This window comes from Eubalaena glacialis, chromosome 12 (genome assembly GCF_028564815.1).
Source record: "Eubalaena glacialis isolate mEubGla1 chromosome 12, mEubGla1.1.hap2.+ XY, whole genome shotgun sequence".
NCBI lineage: Eukaryota > Metazoa > Chordata > Mammalia > Artiodactyla > Balaenidae > Eubalaena > Eubalaena glacialis.
In genome coordinates, this window is record NC_083727.1 from 5,539,681 (window position 1) to 5,565,306 (window position 25,626).

At 36.6% G+C, this 25,626-nt stretch overlaps 1 protein-coding gene across 1 annotated transcript in view; it reads right to left on the minus strand.

The window, feature by feature from the left end:
- Window positions 1-25,626, minus strand: part of PACRG (parkin coregulated) — a 533,956-nt gene that overhangs the window by 230,176 nt on the left and 278,154 nt on the right. The window contains exon 3 of the mRNA XM_061207345.1: window positions 7,249-7,420. Coding sequence (XP_061063328.1) covers window positions 7,249-7,420 — 172 coding nt within the window. The remainder of the gene's footprint in view (window positions 1-7,248; window positions 7,421-25,626) is intronic.

The following is a 25,626-nucleotide window of genomic DNA, read 5'->3' on the forward strand; positions in this document are numbered from 1 at the left end:
TATAGTAAATATTCATGGAGAGGTAAGAGAATGAGCATAATGTGTTCATAAAAGAAGGGAACAAAATACTATTTTAAAAGAACAATGAGATTAAAATAAAATTATGATAATTAACAAATTATTCAATCATATTTTTGGGAGATAATGTCAAGGAAATTTCCCAGGAAGTAGAACTAAGACAGAGTTGGATAATATGAGCAAAAGGATAAAGAAATTCGAGAAACAGCCCACAAGGTGCGATATGTTAGTAGCAGGAATTACAGACAGAGAAGTAAGAGAAAATAGAGGGAGAACATTACTAAAGGAATAATACATGAAAAGTTTCTAGTGCTGGAAGACATATGTCTCTAAATTGAAATTTCCCAGGACAATGAATGAAAACACAGCCACATCAAAGCATATCAACATGAAACTTCATATTACCAGCAATAAAGAGAAGAACCAGAAAGCTTTCAGAGACTGGGGGAAACAAGCCACAGACAAATGGCTGGAAACTCAAATGGCATCAAGATTTTCTAAGCAATGTAAGAACCTGGGAGGCAGCAGAGACATGACCCCAAAATTATGGATGAAAATGGAGCCAAACTAATAAACAGTGTGATGGTAGAATTTTCAGATAAGCAAGGCCTGAAAAATATACCTTTCATGTACTTACAAGAAACTACTGGAAGATGTGCACTTTAAAAATGAGGAAAATAGGACAAATGGCAAAGGAAAAAAAGAGGTCAAACATGAAAGAGGAGTAAGGAGAAGTAGCAGAAAGAGGGAGGGTGCAAGGGGTATCTCCAGGAACAGAAAGAAAATTGATGAGTTGTCTGATGCTCTGAACATCTGGAAAATAATATTCATTTGCTAGATCCTGAAATATTTGAAAAGAAATAGTATGTATATACGAAACAAGCAAACAAAATGAGAGGCAATTTTCAATGCTAAGAAAAACAAGTTGCCTAAGAAAGAAATGCAATCCTAGTAATGGTGTGATTTGCAGTGAACAGTATTTATGTCATCACAATAGTGTAACAACTGATTATTGATTTATCCAAAACTGTATATAACTATATTGGAAGGGTGGAGTGGGAAAGAAGGCAAGTTTGGGTAAGAGAGCCAGATTCTTACCATTTCTCGGTGACTGGCAGCTCTCATCAGAACCATATTGCTGGGAACAATCAGTGGGAACAACCTCTCAAAGAAGTTTCCCCACCAAAGCTTTTTTCTTGTGATTAGTGATTATTTCTCCCATTTATTTGTGATCATCCCAGATAATTTAGTTTTCCTTTTGTCATCTCATTCCTTGTTTTTTTTTTTGCAATCTCCCTTGTCTTTTTTTTTTTTAAAGTTGTTTCCTTACTGACAGTGTTTCAGTTCTCTTTCCCTAGTACTTCATCTGATATACCACCTGTTTTAATCTATTAATGGTTACTTTTAAGGCCTAAAAACTGAACCTTACATTTCTCTAATTAGTCACATTATGAATGAAGCAGTGTCTTTGGGTTTATTACATATAAGAGAAATGATCATTCATCTATTTTCCACCAGCTCATTCCCCACCTTGCTCTCATGCCCAGGATCTTGTGGGAGGGTCTGAGGAGTCCCAGCCTAATCTTGGCCTGGTCACCCTTGTCTTGACCTCGCAGCAGCAGCATTAACTGGGGGCTTCTTAGAAATGCAGCATCTCAGGTCACTTCATATCTACTGATGTGGAACGTACATTTTACTGGGGTCTGGAGATGATTTGTGTGCACAGTGAAGTTTGGGAATTGGTGCTTTACACAGCAGGCTGTCCCCTTGGGTTGGTAAAGACTATATGTAGATTTTAGGCCCCAAGGTCAGGCAGTGGAGGAAGGACCAACATCTTATTGTCTCTCAATCAAGAGGTTTACTCTTCTTCTAGAGGCAAAAAATATCAGTATAGCAGCTGATTGTTGTTCTAAAACATGATGTCATGGTTTGAACAGCACATAGGGTCATGACAATAACATCTTTATTGTGAACATTTTTATCAATATAAATTGATCCTCTTTACACACATAAAACTTCTTTTCATTAAATTCTACTTTTCTAAAATTGAAATAACTACACCTGCCTTCTTTTTCTTCATTTTCCCCAATATAGATTTTATTTTTTATATGTTTAAGTATTATTTTGTTTTTATATATAGAGAGAGTTTATATTCAGATTTTGTTTTTCACAAACCAATTTGAAAGTTAATTTTCATAGTTGATATATTTGATTTCACATTTTCACCTTATTTTGAGCTTTTGGCTCAGCACTTCCTTGCTGCCTATTCAATGCCATTCTTTTAATATATAGACTCTGTTTTAAATACTTTTATCGTCTCCATTGACTTTGAAGGTTTATACCCAATTTCTCTGAATTATTTTTGCCACATTACTGCAAAATGATTCTTTGACATTTCTTGCAGTTTTGAAACTCTTTTCCATCAACTATTTACACTTAACTCTAGATTTAGTGGCTCTTAATGCAACTGGCTTTTCAAACTATGACATTCTCATTTTTGGGTTCTTATCTTGGTTTTACTCTCTGAGAGTTGGAGCACATCCGCAGTAACCCTTTGTACGAAGGCCAGGTGGGCATTATGCTCACTGAGTCCGTGAGTCTTTTCTTCTTCTTCTCCCTCTCCTCCTTCTCTTTCTTCTCCTCCTTCTCCTTCTTCTTTTTTTAAACCAATTTTCAATCAGTTTATTACATCATGTCTTGCTACTCATATGACAGGGATGAAATGCGCATAAGGTGATTCTCCTCCAATTCTCATTGCTGTCTGGAATTTACTCTTACGAAAAATGTCTTAGTCCCAGTTATTTTTATTTCTTGGTGTGTACCATTTTTTTCCCTGTCCAGATGTTTTTCCTTGTAATGAGCCTTTTCTACCTGCAAAACAAGGGATCTTTTTCATCTCTGAAAATTTCTTTCAATTCCTTCTGCCATTATCATTTCTATTCCTGTTGTTTTGATGATTCCTCTTGGGAACCCCTATAACTTTTAGTTCCTGCTTGTGTCCTATGTTCTCCATTTTATAGTCCTTCCTCACCTTCTTTTTTATTCTTGTCTTTTCGGAGGGAGATTCTTAAGGTGGTGGTCTACATTTACAATTCCATGTTGTGCAGTTGATTGTTCTCTGTGCCTCTGGGGGGACATTAATCCTGCTCTGACATTTTTAGTTTCCCTCTTCTCAGTCAGCACTGGCTTATTTTCTTGTGAGTCTGGTCTCCTCTTGTAAATTTCTGCTTCTGTTTCATAGAGGCTGTATCTTCCTGAATGCTGAGGATGTCAAACACGTTTCTACAAGTTTCTTCTGGATCCTATGCAAAATGTTGTTGAGGTACAGTTTTCCTCTGACTATTCATGACATTTTCTTCCCTGTGTGTAGCAACCTGTTTTGAATGGCCCCGTGTGGCTGGGTTATTGTTATTGTTCTTGCTTTTATTGAGGAGAGAGAGCTCTAAACCCAGAGTCTGCAGGTTGCTCTTGGCACCTCCTGTCTTCCTGGCTGCTATGGGAATCCCCTTCTGCTTTCCATAGGCAAAGCTTCCAGTGACTTCTTCCTGGGATTGCTCTGCTGGATTTTGATGGATTTTTGTTCTCCTCACTGGATGGAGTGGACAGAAATCTAAAATCCACAGTTTGGATTGCTCAGAGGGTCCCTCTCACCTTATCCTCACCTACAATGTTTTGCTGTTGCTCTCAGCAATCAATGCCCCATTGCCAATGCTGACTAGTTTATACTGGGATTTTTTTTGTAGTTTCTGACCCAGAATAACTCAAGAAGGTGGAAATAAGAAAGTGGGAGAGGAAGAGGAGGACCTGTAGTGATGTCATAAAGCAACAGAAATGGAACAATGTGTTAAATGTGCACTGTTTCCGTTATTACTCGATGACCCCACTTGGGGTCTTGAGCCAAGGAGAGAAGCAGAAAGTAAAGTGTCTTCTTATCTCTTTTTATGTTAGAAATTGTAGAGCCACTGAATGTGTCCATTTCTCATTCCAGTATTACCAACCTTTCATTTAGTTGAAACAAACCTCAGATTCCAGAAATAGATAGGCAGGTAATCCCATTCACAGCTCCACAGGGAGTTTATATGTTTTGCTTTGCCTTCAGAGATATTAATTATCGATGAAGTAGAATTCAAGAAAAGATGTTAAAGAACTGCTAGCTGGTGATGGTGAGGTTAACTTTTGCCCCTGGAATGAGCCAAAATATTACTAATAGTACCTTTTGAAAATAAGGTACACACAGCTGTTATATGTTATGCCAATTATGTGTATCAGCCCGCTTCTGTATCAACTAGCTCCATTCCAGAATTCCACCTGAAAAATGTAGTTTATGTATGTAATACTTTTCACACTGTGCTGGAACCGTGCATTATCTTGCATAGTTAATCGCTATTCTTTGCTGAGTAAAGTTTGGCTTTCATTGATGTAGACAGAGTGAGACGAAGCAAGCTGAGTTAGATTCAGGACCAGTTTATAATAGCAGAAGCCCAGGAAGGCAAACTAGGATATCTACCAAGAGAAACTTTCATTGCTTCTGGAACCATAAATGATCAAATTCATACATAGTTACTATTCCCTGACAGATCATGTTTACTGAGTTCTTAATGTTTTCACTCATCAGCAAAGGAACTCTAGGATGTGTCCTTAGAACACATACTTCTCTCTTAACTCATTTAAGTATCTTCAAAATACTTAAATCAAATAAAATTGAAAATCAATCCACCTTGGCCTACAATACTCTAATTTGGACTGTTTTAATTATAAGTGGTATAATCAAAATATTTCTTAGAAGTTTTCTTTCTGCCCTTCAGTGTTTTCAGTGGGGTCTATGAGGGAGAGACTCCTGAGAAGGCAGGGGTCCCAACATGAACAGTTTACTATAAAGAAAAGAACAGACTTCCGGTATTGCTGCTGTTCTGGTGGGTGCAGGATAAAAGGATAATGTACTCTCCAGATAGTTCCTGGGGAGAATGTTCTGGGCTTTTTTGTTTATCGATAAAACTTGTGCATCATCTTTAGAAAATGTAGCATTTTTACTAGAATTTAACATATTCAAAAATTATGACTTGTTAGAAAGAATAAATCACATTTGGAAAAGGTTTTAATATAACTCAGTATTATATATCCTTCCTGAAGGCCTTTAAAGATTAGCCCTTCACTCAGCTGATGCATGAGGGGAAAGGAAAATTGGTTTTTAATAAAGTCGCTTTTGAAGAGTCGTTCTTCTTTCCACATTGCTTTTCACAGCAGGTATCGCTGTCCTCTTGTTTGGTTTCACTTTCTATGTCTTGGTGGAAATTGGAAGCGGTCAGTTACATATCTCTTACAGAAATCTCAAAGACATGAGAGCAAATTTTAAAGTTGACTCAATTTATATAGTGAAGGAAGAACTGCCAAAAATCTAGAACTCTAATGCCACTTAATTCGAATCAATAAAATAGTGACCACGGATCAGATTAAGTAATCCAGACTGTGGGAAATGACCCAACGTTGAACTATTTTGTTCTTGCTTTGGCCAAACCATATGGCAAGACTACCTCTGAGACAGTGAGGATGGGGTTCCCCTGTATCCTAGGAGACTAGGCAGGTGTACCATCAATCATCCTGGGCAGCGGTCCATCCTGGAGTTGGGAGTGAGTGGAACTCGGGGTGGGGAAGCAGGGACCTGCTCATTCCTCTGAAGCCATGGGGCGTTTGGGCCCAGAGCCAGTGGGTAAATTGCCTGGGGCAGCTCTGGCTGGGAAAGGGTGGGATTTCCTCTGCCCATGACCTGCTCAGAGGCACCAACCTCTGCTCTGAATCAGCAGCAGTGACAAAAGCTGAAGCAGCAGCAACAGTGCAGGTCGGCAACTCTGGTGCAGGCAGAGTCTGGGGGCTTGAGGGGATTGCAGAGGGGGCCAGTCCTGGCCATTTGGACTTGAGAAGAGGCCGGCACCCCCTCCTGGAATCTCGTCCCTGTAGGGTGGCTCTATTTCAAGGGCCGTCAGCAGGATGGCAGCGAGGTGAGGAGACTGGATTGGAAGTGGCTAAGGGTCTTGTCTGGGGGCCATGAGATGCCATCGCACTGGACAATGAACATCTCAGAAACACTTTTATTTTATTTCTTTTAAACTTTTTAATATGGGAATTTTCAAATACACATACAAAAGTAGAGAGAATGATGAACCCACATACCCATCACCCAACTTTAACAGTTATCAACATTTTGCCATTCATCTTCATCTGTCCTTCACCTCAATTCTTTCTCTCTCTTGGAATTATTTATTTATTTATTTTTGTTAGTTTCTGCTTTATAACAAAGTGAATCAGCTATACATATACATATATCCCCATATCTCCTCCCTCTTGCGTCTCCCTCCCACCCTCCCTATCCCACCCCTCTAGGTGGTCACAAAGCACCGAGCTGATCTCCCTGTGCTATGCGGCTGCTTCCCACTAGCTATCTATTTTACAGTTGGTAGTGTATATATGTCCATGCCACTCTCTTACTTTGTCCCAGCTTACCCTTCCCCTCCCCGTGTCCTCAAGTCCATTCTCTAGTAGGTCTGCGTCTTTATTCCCGTCCTGCCCCTAGGTTCTTCAGAACTATTTTTGTTTGTTTGTTCGTTTTTTAGGTTCCATATATATGTGTTAGCGTACAGTATTTGTTTTTCTCAGAAACACTTTTAAAGGGGTGCTCTCAGCCAACTAGTCTGTAGGGACTCAGGCCAGAATAAATCGGTCACAAAAAGGAAGCACAATCTCATTTTATAGACAAACAGATAAAGCCAGTGAGAGGATTACTCGAGAGACCCCCCCCCCCCAGATAATCTACTGTAGACAAAAAAGTTCAAGTATTTAATAACATTGATCTTTTCTCCGTTCCAGATTATTTTCTTAAAATTATGAATTCTGCTGCATAAAAGATACTAAATATAATTGTGTTTGTATTATATATTATACACTTTACTTCTGAATGTACAAATTAATGTTAATGCTTATGTCTTTACTATGAAACATTTTAAGTTAGTGTAAACCCCATGCAATTTAGTTTATTTATGTCGCTAAGCTGCACTGCAGTATCAATGATGGGATATATTAGGAGATTTGGGATGTTTGGCCCCATAAGTCAATTTATAAAAATTATTGCAAAACCTGGGGATAGCCTCAGTCTGTTGTGTTTTATTGCTTAATTAGCAAGTTGTCAAAAAGTGGCACCATATAAACTGAGTGATGCTTTTTTACCTGTTCACTTACTTTTTATCGGGATAATGAGCTGTGGAATGACAGGAAGAATCTTGTTCCCCCCGTGTTCCAGCATGTCGTGGATTCCTTGCCGAGCAAAAAATTCATAGGGAAATGTCATTTCACAGAGCCCATCAAAAAACAGAGGCAGATAATGATGGTAATCCAGCTTCTCAATTTCTACCTGAAAGGAGAGAGAAAAAATGCTATGTGAAAACAAAAAGAGGCAAAGCATGGCTGGGCCAACTGTGAAGCTGTCACTAACTTAGGAGAAGCAAGTTCTTCAGAACTTCAGGAAGATTTTATTAGCCAACTCATGTAACAACCTGAAGTATGTTGTCACATCTTTAATCTAGTAGTAATGAGGTTAAAATCATTGACCTTTAAATATTAACAGATTAAAATCATTAATAATCTACATTGGGACCATTTTAGTATTTTTTGGGAGGGTTCTTAGGTTAATTTTTTACCATTTGGCACAAAGGCAATACTGAAAAGGGATTCAAAAAGTCCATGGTATGTATGCTGAAAATAATAGATATATATAAAAAAGAATAAAATGGGAAAGAAACGGTTGAAAGGAGATTAACATCTGAATTTCTAGCAAAAATCTAATAGGTATTGGACATTAATATATTCTTGTGAGGTATGTCTCTTCAGGACCTGGCAAATATGAGAGTAAGGGGTAAAATATGATTCCATGGATGTCTCCTGGAGCCTGTATGCCAGGTAGAATGTTGATGCCATCAAGAAAAAATGGGGAAGACACACACTGAGCTGAACCTAAACAGACCATTGACCCCTCAGAATTAAAATATCCCAAACTCTCCTCTGCTTCTTCTGGGACCAGAGATATACCACTTTTCCTCTGCTTCTTCTGGGACCAGAGATATACCACTTTTCCTCTGCTTCTTCTGGGACCAGAGATATACCACTTTTCCACTTCTATATACTTCACTCTCAATAATGCTTGCATGACCTCTTGTCCAGATCTTTGCAATAGTATCAAGCACCGAAAGGAATAGGAACAAAATTTCCAGAACAGAGAAAAGAGATGGCACTTTGGCAGCTGTTCACATGTAGATTTGCTCTAGCCTGGGGCCTCTACTATCTAGAGTATCCATGACCTGACTTTCTACCTGCAAGGTGACAGGAGTGATGGTGATATCATGGATGGAAAGAGGCCAACAGACAGACTGTGGATATAACAACACACCTACAGAGCAAAGGATGCAGTGTTCCCAGTAAGAGGTGCAAATTTCCCTGATTTTCATGTCCTTATGAAGGTACCCAGCTTCCAATTATCACGTTATAATTAAGTGAGGAGCCCACCAAGGCCTCAGAGAAACCTTTTTACATTAGGGGGTTTTCATACCCTCCAGTTGTCTCCCAGCATTCTGGAGTTTCTAGCTATGTGCCTGCCTGGGCCTGGGTGTGAGTAACTGATAACAACCCAACCACATTTCTGAGTGCTTACTATAAGTCCGGGTGAATCAAATGTCCTACAATTCCCCAAGCAGGAGGTCTGTCTCCAGACTGCTCATGAACTACCCAGCCAACTAAGGAAGTAAGCACTCAGATTCAAATATTCATGCCCTTTGGGAAGTGGAGCTTGGAAAATGAATCCTAAATGGAGGTATATACAGATATGTTTTACGTTATATTCCTTAGACAGTTGTAAAAGTTGCTTTATTCATAGTAAAAGTTTATGAAGTATATATTTAATACCAACCTTCTCAAGGATTGTTGTGTATTTGAGAACATTTTAGAACATTATTTTGCACAATTAAAAATATATTGCTACATCATTCAGCTCCAAAAGTATTATACAATGTTGTTACCTATAATTTTACCTTGTAACTTAACTTCATAATAAAAGTGTCATCTGTACTATATTTTGACTTGTACTTTTGATATTTCGCTAAATTGTTAAGCCCATTGTCACAGTTTTACATATGTCTCTTATAAAGTAGAAAATCATTAAATTTTGTACTTTAATATGATCTAAGACTTTGTATTTTAATATATTAAGCATTCACATTTATGGCTATGTCTAGTTAACTTCTGTCATCTTATTTTTTTGGTCTCTGAATTTCATTTTTCATTTACTTTTTCCTTTCAACTTTGTATTTTTGTTATGTGGATTGCTTTATTTACATTTTTGTGTCTGATGATTTGAAAGATAAAACAGCCTGTTTAAATATTTTATTGGAGCTATCTCACAGCATTCTCAAATATATTAAAACATATTTATCTTAGAGAAGTAAGTTAAAAATCTCCTACTGAGATTACTGACATGCCAATTTTTCCTTAGAATTTTGTTGGGTTTTTTTTTTTTTTGGGGGGGGGTATGATTTGGGGCAACAATTCCAACATCAACAACAGCAACAATAAAAATGCCATGTTTATGATACCAGACACTATTGTAAATACTTATGTGTATTAGTTCACTTAATCCTCATAACAGTTCTAAGAGGTAGGTATTACTGACATCCCAATTTTCAATATAAGGAAACTGAGGCACAGAGAGGTTTAATACCTTGCCTAAGGTTTGCAGCTAGTTAGTGCTAGAGCTGGGATCCAAACCCAAGCAGTCGGGCTGCAGGACATGATACTACTTATCAGGCTATGTTGTGAGGCATGTCAAGGTTCAGCATTATTGTAATCTCCTCGTGAACTGGTCCCTTTATCCTCCTGTCTTTATCCTCTTTATCATTATTAATGCAGTTTGTCTTAGTCTAATCTAATACTAATATTGCTATCACTGGTTTGTCTACTTTATCTTTTTCTATACTTTTACACTTTTACTTTCTTCCTTCCTCTGACATTATGTTTAAGAATATCTTTTCTAGGCGGAGCGCCAGAAGCAAAGCCATGAGAAGGTTGGAGGGAGCGGGTATCCCGTCCGTGGGCCATGTCTGGTTGTCACACTCCGGAGGGAGACTGTTGCTTACTGCAGTGCTGTGCACAGGACAAGGAACATCCAAGATACCTGATCCCAGAGCTTTGCAAACAGTTTTACCATTTGGGCTGGGTCACTGGGACTGGAGGAGGAATTAGCTTGAAGCGTGGTCGTGTGGCTGACAGGGTCTTGGTGCTCCAGCCAGGTCTCAGGCCTGAGCCTCTGAGGTGGGAAAGCCGAGTTCAGGACATTGGACCACCAGAGACCTCCGGGCCACATGTAATATCAATCGGTGAGAGTTCTCCCAGAGATCTCCGTCTCAATGCTAAGACCCAGCTCCACCCAAAGGCGAGCAGGCTCCAGTGCTGGATGCCCCATGCCAAACAACTAGCAAGACAGGAACACAACCTGACCCATTAGCAGTGAGGCTGCCTAAAATCATACTAAGTTCACAGACACCCCAAAACACCAACGGATGCAGCCCTGCCCACCGGAAAGACAAGATCCAGCCCCACCCACCAGAACACAGGCACCAGTCCCCTCCACCAGGAAGCCTACACAAGCCACTGAACCAACCTTACCCAATGGAGGCAGACACCAAAACTAATGAGAACTATGAACCTGCAGCCTGCGAAAAGGAGACCCCAAACACAGTAAGTTAAGCAAAATTGGAAGACAGAGAAATATGCAGCAGATGAAGGAGCAATGTAAAAACCCACCACACCAAACAAATGAAAAGGAAATAGGCAGTCTACCTGAAAAACAATTCAGAGTAATGATAGTAAAGATGATCCAAACTCCTAGAAATAGAATGGAGAAAATATAAGAAGCGTTTAACAAGGACGTAGTAGAACTAAAGAGCAAACAAACAATGATGAACAACATAATAAATGAAATTTAAAATTCTATAGAAGGAATCAATAGCAGAATAACTGACACAGAAGAACAGATAAGTGACCTGGAAGATAAAATAGTGGAAATAACTACTGCAGAGCAGAATAATGAAAAGAATTGAGGACAGTCTCAGAGACCTCTGGGACAACATTAAACACACAAACATTCGAATTATAGGGGTCCCAGAAGAAGACGAGAAGAAAAAAGGGTCTGAGAAAATATTTGAAGAGATTATAGTTGAAAACTTCCCTAACATGGGAAAAGAAATAGTTAATCAAGTCCAGGAAGCACAGAGTCCCATACAGGATAAAACCAAGGAGAAACACGCCAAGACACATATTAATCAAACTATCAGAAATTAAATACAAAGAAAAAATATTAAAAGCAGTAAGGGAAAAGCAACAAATAACATACAAGGAAATCCCCATAAGGTTAGCAGCTGATCTTTCAGCAGAAACTCTGCAAGCTAGAAGGGAGTGGCAGGACATATTTAAAGTGATGAAAGGGAAAAACCTACAAGCAAGATTCCTCTACGCAGCAAAGATCTGATTCAGATTTGACAGAGAAATTAAAACCTTTACAGACGAGCAAAAGCTAAGAGAATTCAGCACCACCAAACCGCTTACAACAAATGCTAAAGGAACTTCTCTAGGCAGGAAACACAAGAGAAGGAAAAGACCTACAATAAAAAACCCAAAACAATTAAGAAAATGGTAATAGGAACATACATATCGATAACTACCTTAAATGTAAATGGATTAAATGCTCCAACCAAATGACACAGACTGGCTGAATGGACCTATATATATATGCTGTCCACAAGAGACCCACTTCAGACCTAGGGACACATACAGGTTGAAAGTAAGAGGATGGAAAAAGATATTCCATGTAAATGGAAATCAAAAGAAAGCTGGAGTAGCAATTCTCATGTCAGACAAAATGGACTTTAAAATAAAGACTATTACAAGAGACAAAGAAGGACACTACATAATGATCAAGGGATCAATCCAAGAAGAAGATATAACAATTGTACATATTTATGCACCCAACATAGGAGCACCTCAATACAAAAGGCAAATGCTAACACCCATAAAAGGGGAAATTGACAGTAACACAATCATAGTAGGGGACTTTAACACCCCACTTTCACCAATGGACAGTTCATCCAAAATGAAAATAAATAAGGAAACACAAGCTTTAAATGACACATTAGACCAGATGGACCTAATTGGTATTTATAGGATATTCCATCCAAAAACCACAGAATACACTTTCTTCTCAAGTGCTCATGGAACATTCTCCAGGATAGATCATATCTTGGGTCACAAATCAAGTAAATTTAAGAAAATTGACACCGTATCACGTATCTCTTCTGACCACAATGCTATGAGACTAGATATCAATTACAAGAAAAAACTGTAAAAAATACAAACACATGGAGGCTAAAAAATACACTACTAAATAACCAAGAGATCACTGAAGAAATCAAAGAGGAAATGAAAAAATACCTAGAAAGAAATGACAATGAAAACTCAACTACACAAAACCTATGGGATGCAGCAAAAGCAGTTCTAAGAGGGAAGTTTATATCAATAAAATCCTACCTCAAGAAACAAGAAAAATCTCGAATAAACAACCTAACCTTATACCTAAAGCAATTAGAGAAAGAAGAACAAAAAACCCCCAGAGTTAGAGGAAGGAAAGAAATCATAAAGATCAGATCAGAAGTAAATGAAAAAGAAATGAAGGAAATAATAGCCAAGATCAACAAAACTAAAAGCTGGTTCTTTGAGAAGATAAACTAAATTGATAGACCACTAGCCAGACTCATCAAGAAAAAAAGGGAGAAGACTCAAATGAACAGAATTAGAAATGAAAAAGGGGAAGTAACAACTGACCCTGCAGAAATACAAAGGATTGTGAGAGATTACTACAAGCAACTATACACCAATAAAATGGACAACGTGGAAGAAATGGACAAATTCTTAAAAAAGCACAACCTTCCAAGACTGAACCAGGAAGAAATAGAAAATATGAACAGACCAATCACAAGCACAGAAATTGAAACTGTGATTAAAAATCTTCCAACAAACAAAAGCGCAGGACCAGATGGCTTCTCAGGCGAATTCTATCAAACATTTAGAGAAGAGCTAACACCTACCTTCTCAAACTCTTCCAAAATATAGCAGAGGGAGGAACACTCCCAAACTCATTTTATGAGGCTACCATCACCCTGATACCAAAACCAGACAAAGATGTCACAAAAAAAGAAAACTACAAACCAATATCACTGATGAACATAGATGCAAAAATCCTCAACAAAATGCTAGCAAACAGAATCCAACAGCACATTAAAAGGATCATACACCATGATCAAGTGGGGTTTATCTCAGGAATGCAAGGATTCTTCAATATGTGCAAATCAATCAATGTGATACACCATATTAACAGACTAAAGGATAAACACCATATGATCACCTCAAGAGATGCAGAAAAAGCTTCCAACAAAATTCAACACCGATTTATGATACAAACTCTCCAGAAAGTAGGCATAGAGGGAACTTACCTCAACATAATAAAGGCCATATATGACAAACCCACAGCCAACATCGTTCTCAATGGTAAAAAACTGAAATGATTTCCTCTAAAATCAGGAGCAAGACATGGATGCCCACTCTCACCACTATTATTCAACATAGTTTTGGAAGTTTTAGCCACAGGAATCAGAGAAGAAAAAGAAATAAAAGGAATCCAAATCAGAAAAGAAGAAGTAAAACTGTCACTGTTTGCAGATGACATGATACTATACATAGAGAATCCTAAAGATGCTACCAGAAAACTACTAGAGCTAATCAATGAATTTGGTAAAGTAGCAGGATACAAAATTAATGCACAGAAATCTCTTGCATTCCTATACACTAATGATGAAAAACCTGAAAGAGTAATTAAGGAAACACTCCCATTTACCACTGCAACAAAAAGAATAAAATACCTAGGAATAAACCTACCTAAGGAGACAAAAGACCTGTATGCAGAAAACTGTAAGACACTGATGAAAGAAATTAAAGATGATACAAACAGATGGAGAGATATACCATGTTCTTGGATTGGAAGAATCAACATTGTGAAAATGACTATACTACCCAAAGCAATCTACAGATTCAAGGCAATCCCTATCAAACTACCAATGGCATTTTTCACAGAACTAGAACAAAAAATTTCACAATTTGTATGGAAACACAAAAGACCCCTAATAGCCAAAGCAATTTTGAGAAAGAAAAACGGAGCTGGAAGAAACAGGCTCCCGGACTTCAGACTATACAACAAAGCTACAGTAACCAAGACAGTATGGTACTGGCACAAAAACAGAAATATAGATCAACGGAACAGGATGGAAAGCCCAGAGGTAAACCCACGCACATATGGTCACCTTATCTTTGATAAAGGAGACAAGAATATACAGTGGAGAAAAGACAGCCCTTCAATAAGTGGTGCTGGGAAAACTGGACAGCTACTTGTAAAAGAAAGAAATTAGAACACTCCCTAGCACCCTACACAAAAATAAACTCAAAATGGATTAAAAACCTAAATGTAAGGCCAGACACTATAAAACTCTTAGAGGAAAACACAGGCAGAACACTCTATGACATAAATCACAGCAAGATCCTTTTTGACCCACCTCCTAGAGAAATGGAAATAAAAACAAAAATAAACAAATGGGACCTAATGAAACTTAAAAGCTTTTGCACAGCAAAGGAAACTATAAACAAGACGAAAAGACAACTCTCAGAATGGGGGAAAATATTTGCAAACGAAGCAACTGACAAAGGATTAATCTCCAAAATTTACAAGCAGCTCATGCAGCTCAATTTAAAAAAAACAAACAACAGAATTCAAAAATATGCCAAAAACCTCAATAGACATTTCTCCAAAGAAGATATACAGATTGCCAACAAACACATGAAAGAATGCTCAACATCATTAATCATTAGAGAAATGCAAATCAAAACTACAATGAGATATTATCTCACACCGGTCAGAATGGCCATCATCAAAAAATCTACAAACAATAAATGCTGGAGAGGGTGTGGAGGAAAGGGAACCCTCTTGCACTGTTGGTGGGAATGTAAATTGATACAGCCACTATGGAGAACAGTATGGAGGTTCCTTATAAAACTAAAAATAGAACTACCATACGACCCAGCAATCCCACTACTGGGCATATACCCTGAGAAAACCATAATTCAAAAAGAGTCATGTACTAAAATGTTCATTGCAGCTCTATTTACAATAGCCATGACATGGAAGCAACCTAAGTGTCCATCGACAGATGAATGGATAAAGAAGATGTGGCACACACATACAATGGAATATTACTCAGCCATAAAAAGAAACGAAATTGAGTTATTTGTAGTGAGGTGGATGGACCTAGAGTCTGTCATACAGAGTGAAGTAAGTCAGAAAGAGAAAAACAAATACCATATGCTAACACATATATATGGAATCTAAGAAAAAAAAAAAAGGTCATGAAGAACCTAGGGGCAAGATGGGAATAAAGACACAGACCTACTAGAGAATGGAGTTGAGGATATGGGGAGGGGGAAGGGTAAGCTGTGACAAAGTGAGAGAGTGGCATGGACATATATACACTACCAAACGTAAAATAGATAGCTAGTGGGAAGCAGCCACATAGCACAGGGAGATCAGCTCGGTGCTTTGTGACCACCTAGAGGGGTGGGATAGGGAGGGTGGGAGGGAGGGAGACGTAAGAGGGAAGAGATACGGGAACATATGTATATGTATAACTGATTCACTTTGTTATAAAGCAGAAACTAACACACTATTGTAAAGCAATTATACTCCAATAAAGATGTTAAAAAAAAACAAAAACAAAAATAAACAAAGGGGACCTAATGAAACTTAAAAGCTTTTGCACAGCAAAGGAAACCATAAACAAGACCAAAAGACAACCCTCAGAATGGGAGAAAATATTTGCAAATGAAGCAACTGACCAAGGATTAATCTCCATCATATAGAAGCAGCTCATGCAGCTCAGTATAAAAAAAACCAAACAACCCAATCCAAAAATGGGCAGAAGCTCTAAATAGACATTTCTCCAAAGAAGATATACAGATTGCCAACAAACACATGAAATGATGCTCAGTATCACTAATCATTAGAGAAATGCAAATCAAAACTACAATGAGGTATCACCTCACACTGGTCAGAATGGCCATCATCAAAAAATCTACAAACAATAAATGCTGGAGAGCTTGTGGAGAAAAGGGAACCCTCTTGCACTGTTGTTGGGAATGTAAAGTGATACAGTCACTATGCAGAACAGTATGGAGGTTCCTTAAAAAACTAAAAATAGAACTACCATACAACCCAGCAATCCCACTACTGGGTATATACCCTGAGAAAACCATAATTCAAAAAGAGTCATGTACCACAATGTTCATTGCAGCTCTATTTGCAGTAGCCATGACATGGAAGCAACCTAGGTGTCCACTGACAGATGAATGGATAAAGAAGTTGTGGCACATACATATAATGGAATATTACTCAGCCATAAAAAGAAACGAAATTGAGTTATTTGTAGTGAGGTGGATGGACCTAGAGTCTGTCATACAGAGTGAAGTAAGTCAGAAAGAGAAAAACAAATACTGTATGCTAACACATATATATGGAATCTAAAAAAAAAAAACAAATTGTTTTGATGAACCTAGTGGCAGGACAGCAATAAAGACACAGATGTTGAGAATGGACTTGAGGACATGGGGAGAGGGAAGGGTAAACTGGGATAAAGTGAGAGAGTATCACTGACATATATACACTACCAAATGTAAAATAGATAGCTAGTGGGAAGCAGCAGCATAGCACAGGGAGATCAGCTCGGTGCTTTGTGACCACCTAGAGGGGTGGGATAGGGAGGGTGGGAAGGAGATGCAAGAGGGATGAGATATGGGGATATATGTATACATATAGCTTATTCACTTTGTTATACAGCAGAAACTAACATAGCAATGTAAAGCAATTATACTCCAATAAAGATGTTTAAAAAAATAAAAGAATATCTTTTCTAAGTAGCTTATAGTTGGATTTGTCTTTTCCTCTCGCATTTTGTAATATGTCTTCAAACAACAAATATCAAGCATACATATGATTATTAATTTCAAAAGCTTTGAAAAAGAAAGAAAAGCAATGGGAACAAGGATAAAGGAAAAGAAAAAAAGAGGGAGCATTTGAAAGACAGTAAAATTGAATGAAAGACTGAGTGAAAGAGACTGAGAAAGAAAAAGATTTTCTCTGTGTCTTTAACTCCTCCTAGCTCACTGACCACAGCAGTTCTTTCATACCAGAAATTCTTGTAAGTTCTTCTTCTGACCTGCTTATCAATTATTTGGCATGTCTACTTCACTCAGATCTATTGTCTTAATAGAATAACAACTTGCCAGTACAGTTTGAGGTCAAAAACTTCTTTAAACACTGTAGACATTTCTGTACTTGCCACAGGGTGACTCTTTTGTACATAACTCTTTTCTGTTTCCATATCTTCTAAGGTTTCCTCTTTATTATTTTAATATTGTTTCAGTTGATGGATTTGGCTAGGGCTTGGGAAACATTCTCACATTCCATTTACAATCAGGAGCTTTGTCTGTATTTGTTTTGTTTTGTTTTGTTTTTAATGATATATCTGACATGATATATCTGACTTCTCCTTAATGTATTTTTCTTTTTATCTGAAGATCTCCTCCTAGCTACCACACCATTTTCACATTGTTTTCCACAATAAAGGTATCAATGCTTCTTTACTCCCATCTCTCTTCAACCTGGGAGGCCCTGGTGGGACATTAGTCAGGAGCCACAGCAGGTCGGGACCCGAGCGTATGGAGAAAGGAAATAGGAAGGAAAAAATAGAAACAGCTAGATTAATTAAGACACTGTTGCAGTAATCCAGGTAAAGAAAGTTGGTGGCTTAGGGTAAGCTGGTAGTAAGCAAAATGGTGGAAAAGTGAATGAAATAAGGACTTGTTTGGAGATAGAATCTATCAAACTGCTGATGGATTGAATGCAGAATTTGAAGGAAGGAAATCAAGGATGAACTCCAGTGATGAGGGTGTGGTGTCAAGAAGCCCAGTGAAAACAGTTTCACAAGGTCAATTACGTCATGTTAATGAGAGCTGAAAAGGGACCAAAGGATTGAACAAAACGAAGGTCACTGGGAACGTGGGTTGTTCCCTTCACTGCACCTGTCCTTCTGCAGCATTGTTCCCTGGAGACAGTGGTGCCTTTTGTTCCCCAGACAGCGGTGCATTACTCATTCCTCCTTAGAGACTTTCTTTGAATGCACTCCTCCCTTTCTCTCCAGACCTCTCAGTTGCTGGCTACTCCTTTCATCTAGATTTCAGTTCAGTGAGGCCCTCTTACCACTGCCTACTGCCCTGTTTGATTTCTTTGTGGTCCTTATCATTTATTCATTGCAGTTTCTTAAGTTCTGTTGTTCAGGGAGCTTGTCATTGCCTAGAGGGTGTTTGGCACATAATAGGTGAATACTCAATAAGCATGTGTTTGAATTTTAATTCTGACCTTTTGAATCTGTCCTCCGAGTTAACTCTGAGAAGCATACTCAGCTAAGGAACAATGGCCAGATGATGAATGGCCATATCTAGAGCTGAGGGCAAGGACCATGGCAGAGTGCACAGAGGGCTGGTGCTGAACACTGACCCTGTAGCATGAAGAAGCATGTACATTTCTATAAACTTAGGTATCCTACAAATAAAATGCCATGTTTTCTCTATTAAGATTGCAGTAATTATTCACATTTCAGGAATTTTGTGAGTATTTTAACAGACAATCAGGATGGGCTTCTTGGTGCTTCTATTTACCCTCATTTCACTAGAAATCATTTAGGGTTTAATTTGCTATTCTGTTTACCTTTAAAACTTTAGAAGGGAAAGTTTCTGTTTTTTGTAGTATCATCGAAAACAAACATATTAATGTACATCTATAATTAATATATTGGAATAATACAAGATCATCTTTTTAAAGTATCTAGATGTTGAGAATAATTCAAGATTAAAACCAAAATTTAAACCAGAGATAAATTAGGAGATCCCTTATTTATCTTTGTGTGTGTATTTGTCAGATGGTGACTACTATCCCTTACAGGTCTTCTAAATTGCTGGCTTCATTTATTCATTTAAACTTACAAAAGATAATTTTTACTGTTTATTTAGCAATAAACGTTTTTCAGTTACGTAAATTATTTTTCTTCTAAGATAATTTCTTAGTAACAAATATTATACTTTATATTTCTTTACTATTACTGTAAAAATAGCAGGTTTCAAACTTTTATAAAATTTGGAAATCTTTCTTCAAAGTTTATGCAAGAATTCCAGAATTAAAAGAAAACTGTATGAAGTGAGACAAAGAACAAGGGCTGTTTTAAACATATCAGATAAAATTTCATGGTAAAATGCTGATTGATGACAGCTTGGATATTAACTCCAGAAACATCAAGCATTTTATTCACAGAATATCTCTCTTTTAAATTTATGTCTTATAACTTTTTAAAGATCATATAGTACCTACAAGTTGATTTTTAAATCTTACAGTGACCTTTGGCCAAAAGCAATACAATTCTAACTTCACCTGTCCTATCAGATATGCCTTTTTATCCCCATAACAAATGTGCCAGGTAGTAACGCTGCACTAAGAGGTCAGAAAAACAATGAGGTTATGATTTTCATTAAAAAAAACTCAAATCGGAAACTTACTCTTACACTTTCCATATCCTTGCTTCAATTAGCAAATGGAATATCATTTACAATATCTGTTATTACGAGTGCTGTAGTAATAACCAAGAATCTTGCTTAGAATCACAAAAATCTGAAAAAGTGTACTTATCTATTAACATACTATGACCTCATTTAGCCTTATTATGACATTTCTAAAATAAAGTTTTAACTTACTCTTTTCAATCCTTAAGGCAGCTGTTGAACTATTGCAAGAGGTCTTACAAGTTATATAGGCATTAAGCATGTTTGCAGATGATAATATAACATATTTCAAACATGGATGCACTCTTTTTCAAATGTGTGGATGTGTTTGTGATGAGTAACTGAAAATAATTTATGTCGTTTTACATTTTCTCAATCATACCGAATATATAACTAAAATCCTATAATAGTACATGATGCAAAAAGTAAGAATTTTTAACATGAAAAATGTTCTTTGGTGTCAAAAAGGAGATTTCTTGCGGGATGGCAGACAAGGATAATGTGGTTCCTTAAACTGCTATAAAGTCTAATAAACATCAAAATGTGTTAAATTCAAAGTTGAGGTCAGGAAATCCTCAGATGTTAGAGATAAAGACAAAAACAAGAGTCACAGAGGTGATGCCGCATGACCCTAGGTTGTATCAGACACAGACCAGATCAGAAGACTGGAAATGAGCTTTTAAAGTCTCAGGAGTTCAGGAAAACAGGGTGCTTGGCAAGAAAATGGGGTTAAGCTGAAACTCCTGCACCCAACAGGACCCTTGAAGGGCTGTCCCACTTGTGAAAAGAGGACCAGAAACTCTCTTCCCATGAGTTTGTGGAAATAGAAGGAGAGCTTAATGTTGACAAAGCTCTTGATGGGAAAAACTTCATCTGAGAAACAGAAACCCAAAGGAATTAAGGAATTAATCAAGGAAGTCAAGGAATTAAGAAAAAAAAATTGTTTTCTGACCACTGAAAGGAAACTTCTGGGACCCAGATAAAAGCAAATACAAAAATGTTAATACTTGCATAACAGAAAATATATAGTATCATTAACCTTAAAATCCAATAGTTGTTTGGAGAATAGATTGGCCACAAATGAAAAGAGAAGAGGGGTCTGGATCACAGAACTGAGGGACCAACACAGAGTCAGCACAGGGAGATAAGGCAATGGAAAAGATGCAGATAAGTCCCAACCTGAGATGCTCCCACACTTGACTCATGGGAGTTCCAGAGAGGACAGAGTATGGAGAAAGGAGGATTTGGAGAAATAATGGTTGAGACTCTTTCAAAATTGAATAAAGATGTGAATTTTCAGATTGAAGATGCATATCTAGATACCTTTTTGATAGAAAAACTATAAAACTCCAAAGTCAAGGAAAAGATTTAAAAGCAACTAGAAACAAAAGGCAGATTACATATAAAGGATCAAAATTAGACTGAAATTACATTTCTCATTAATAAAATAGAGGCCAGAAGACAGGGTAAGAATCTTTCAATGTGCTGAAAGAACAGTAATTGTTAATCTTCAATACAATACTCAGCTAAATCACCATTCAAAAATAAAGACAAATTAAATGTATTTGACCAAGACACAAGACTGAGAGGTTTTTTGTTTGTTTGTTTGTTTGTTTTAACCCAAGGATCATCATCCTAACCAAAGGATAAAATTTACTAAAAAGTGGAATGAACACAGGACAAAGAAGTGAGACCGAAGAGGTAATAGTATACAAATTGTCAAACAAATTGATAAGACTAAATAAGCATTGACTATAAAAAATGTAAAAATTATTAATTACAGTGATTTAAAAGTGAATCTGTAGATACTAGGAAGGAAAAGTACAGAAGATGAGAGAAAAGTGATCTGAGTCAAAGTAAGGTCCTTGTATTGATAGGGATGAGGATAAAATTATTAACTTTAGACTTAATTAAGCATATTAAAGTGCAAAGATACACATTGAAAGAACAGAAATAAAATTAACTTTCAAGAGCATAGAATGTAGTAGAGGGAATAAATAAAGCTCTAGCAACCTTACAGAAGGCTGACTAAACATCCCACCTGCCTCCAGCAGAAAACAGGGAGAGAAGAAAATACATAGGATGAATCCAAATATATAAGTAATCATAGTAAGTGTAAATGGATTAAATTCTCTTGTTAAAAGATTCTCAAAAGAGGGAAAATATACTTTAGTTATAAATTTGTTTATAAGAGGCACATTCAAAATATAATGTCAGAGAAAGATGGAAAATAAAGGTATGGTAAAAAATGATAATAAGTGTGATGTAGGATAAATTTCTGGAAGAGAAATTGCTTTATCAAAGGGGGGATATATATATATATCCCTGATATATATATATATATATATATATATATATATGCAGTATATATGTATTTGCAATTTTGATAGATATTGCCAAGTGGTGTTTCACAGGGATGATACTAAATTATATTCCCATCAGCAAAATATGAAAGTACCTGTTCCTTCATTGCCTATTCAAACAGAATGCTAACAAAGTTTGATTTTTGACAGTATTACAGGTAAAATGGTATTTCCCTGTTATTTTAACTTGTATTTCTCTTACCGTGAGAATAATCACATTTTAAAGATATTTTTGAAAGTCATTTTTATATCCTTTTCTGTGAATTGTATTTTCATATCCTTTGCCTTTTTTTTTTTTTTTTTTACTGTGGTATTGACCTTTTTTTTAAGGAGCTCTTTTATATTATGGGGATTCATCTTTTGTGTGTGACAGGAGTTTCAATTTTTTCTTTTGTCATGCAGATTTTTTGTTTTAGAATTTATTAGTTTTTTATGGGTTCTAAAGTTTGAGTCATCATTAGAAAAGTTTTCCTCCATTTTGTAGCAGAAAGAATAGAAACAATTAGAAAAGACAATTTATAATTGTTTACTCTAGTACTTTTATGATTTCTTTTCTTTACATTTAAATCATTAATCCATTTGTAACTTTTCTTGGTGTAGATGTGAAGTATGCTTCCAATGGCAACTTTTTTCCAAATGGCTACCCAGTTGTTCCAATGTATTTATTTAATAGTCTTCTACTGGTTAGAAGTTTCACTCTATCAGAAAGCCCTATTTCTTGACTTTCTATTCTATTACGTTGGCCTTTCTCATTCATGAACCAGTACTATTTTAACTATCACAACTGTTTAATAGATTTTAATATCTTGTAGGTTCGTCCGCCTATTATTACCTTTTCTATTCTGTTCTATTATCATAATTTGTTTACTTTTCAATATGAAATTTAGGCATAAATTTTAGACATAACATTTACTTAATGGATCTATATAAAAACTTGCATTCAATAATTAGATAAAACACATTCTTTACAAGCATATATGTGAGAGTTTAGAAAACTAATGAATGCTAAGCCACGAAGTAAGTCACAAGAAATTCCAAAATACCTTTGTTATATGTAAAATTTTTTGAAGAAAATTAAATAAAATAACAAATCATTAGCTAAAAGATAGCCAAACTTTAACTTCCATACATTTGGAAACTTAAAAACATTTTAAATTACTCATAGATCAAAGAGAAAATCCTTATAGAAATAACGTGTTAAGAATTGAATCACAGTGAAATCACTTAACCTGAAAGAATAGAAAAATGCCCATTTATACAGACTCTTTTGAGAATAGAGAAAAGAGGAAAACTACACAGCTCACTATATGAGGCCAGCATAATCTTGCCACTAAAATCAGATAACTACAGTCCAATCTCACCGAATCAAAATAAAACAACAGGCAAATTGAATTCAATAGCATGTTAAAAATTATGGCCAGGGCTTCCCTGGTGGCGCAGTGGTTGAGAATCTGCCTGCCAATGCAGGAGACACGGGTTCGAGCCCTGGTCTGGGAAGATCCCACATGCCGTGGAGCAACTAGGCCCGTGAGCCACAATTACTGAGCCTGTGCGTCTGGAGCCTGTCCTCTGCAACAAGAGAGGCCGCGATAATGAGAGGCCCGCGCACCACGATGAAGAGTGGCCCCCACTTGCCGCAACTAGAGAAAGCCCTCGCATAGAAACGAAGACCCAACACAGCCATAAATAAATAAATAAATAAAAATTAAAAAAAAAAATTACAGCCAAATAGCTGTATTGCAGAAATATCAGAATATTTCAACATCATGTTTAAATTTTTAAAGGATGAAAAATTAAATCATCTCAATAGATGCAGATAAAGCATTTGATAAAATCATTCATTAAAAAATGAAAATGCTAAGGAAAAACCTACAGCAAATATCATACTTTATGGTGAAACTTCAGGAACATTCCCATTATGGAAAAAGCCATAGAAATCCATAGAAAAGAGACAAGAAGATTGTTATCATCGTTTCTATTCAACATTGTACTGGAGGTTCTAGCTAATGTAGAAAATAAGATACATACAAAGATTGGGGGAAAAAAAAAACTCTTGTTATTTGAGGATGTTATGGCTATATAGTATACCGAGAGAATCTATAAGCAAGTTTAATTAGTCAGAGAGTTCAGAAAAATTGCTGCATAAAAGATCAACACACTAAAAATAGTAGCATCCCTATATGCCATTAAAAATTATTTAGAAAATATATATTTTTTAATGTCCACAGTAGTAACAAATGAAGCAAACAAACCCTTTAAGGTAGCTAGTAATAAAACTAACAGTCAATATGCAAGATTATTGACAAGTATAAATGGAAAGCAAGAAGAGTCTTTTATGAACGGATGAATATATTGACTATAATCATGGATGGGCAGACTGAAACTTATAAACTTGGTGATTTTGTCCAAATTAATCTACAAATTCAACCTAAACTCAAGGCAGCGTCTTCATTCTTAAGGAGAGAAGCGAAAGATTTGAGAGGCTCAGTGACCTGTCGGGACCACTTTCCAAGCAGTGACAAAGTGAGAATCCAAACCCAGTGTTTCTTTCCATTGACCTGTTCACCTTTTTTTCACTATCTTGATGGCTTGCTGTCTTACTACAAATACTGAAGGCTTTGTCTAGCTGGAAGATATTAATTACTGAGTAACAAATCTGGACTTGGGAATGGAGAATCAAATTATTTTATGGAATAACCTTATTTCAAGTTTCTGTCAGAAGTGCTAACAAGACAGCTAAAGGTCAGTTGTAAGCAGATCTCGAATTTATGCACACTTAACCTTTATTACTCAGGAATTGTGTGTTCCTAACTGCAGCAGTCAATGAGTGATGCTCTCAAGTGTAATAAATAAAAAAGAAATAATTCCCAGTTAAAGGAATCTCCTAAAACTTTTAAAATAGCACTTTTTTTTTTTTTTTTACATCGGGAGGGTGGATGAAAAGGAGCAAAATATGTATTAAAATACATCTTTGAAGTTTCTCTTTCATTTACCACATTTCTGTATAATGCTAAAACTAGTATAATTTTGTCAGGGGTAGAGAGGGAATAATTATATTTTGGGATAACTGATGTTCATTAAATAGAAGAGCAAGAAATATATGATAGGCCTAGAAAGTTCTAGCACTGTTTTAGGAATTGAGACAGAGTTAGAAACAGATTATTTGTGGCTTTTACCATTGGTGTCAATTGCAAAGCATGGCATTATTTTACAAAAACTCTCTATGAATTAGATAATTTACTGTGAACTTCAATACACTCAACCAAATAAGTAGAATTAAAGAAGTTTGGAAAGGATTGATTTAGGTGAAGTTAATTCCGTGAAGCAATTTTAAGAAGAAATTACCGTGGTAGCACTATTGGCTGTCTCTTACATCAGCATATAATTTTGCTATGTATATATTTTGCAGGGATTAGCTACAAATTTATTGAAGTTCTTTATTCTCAGG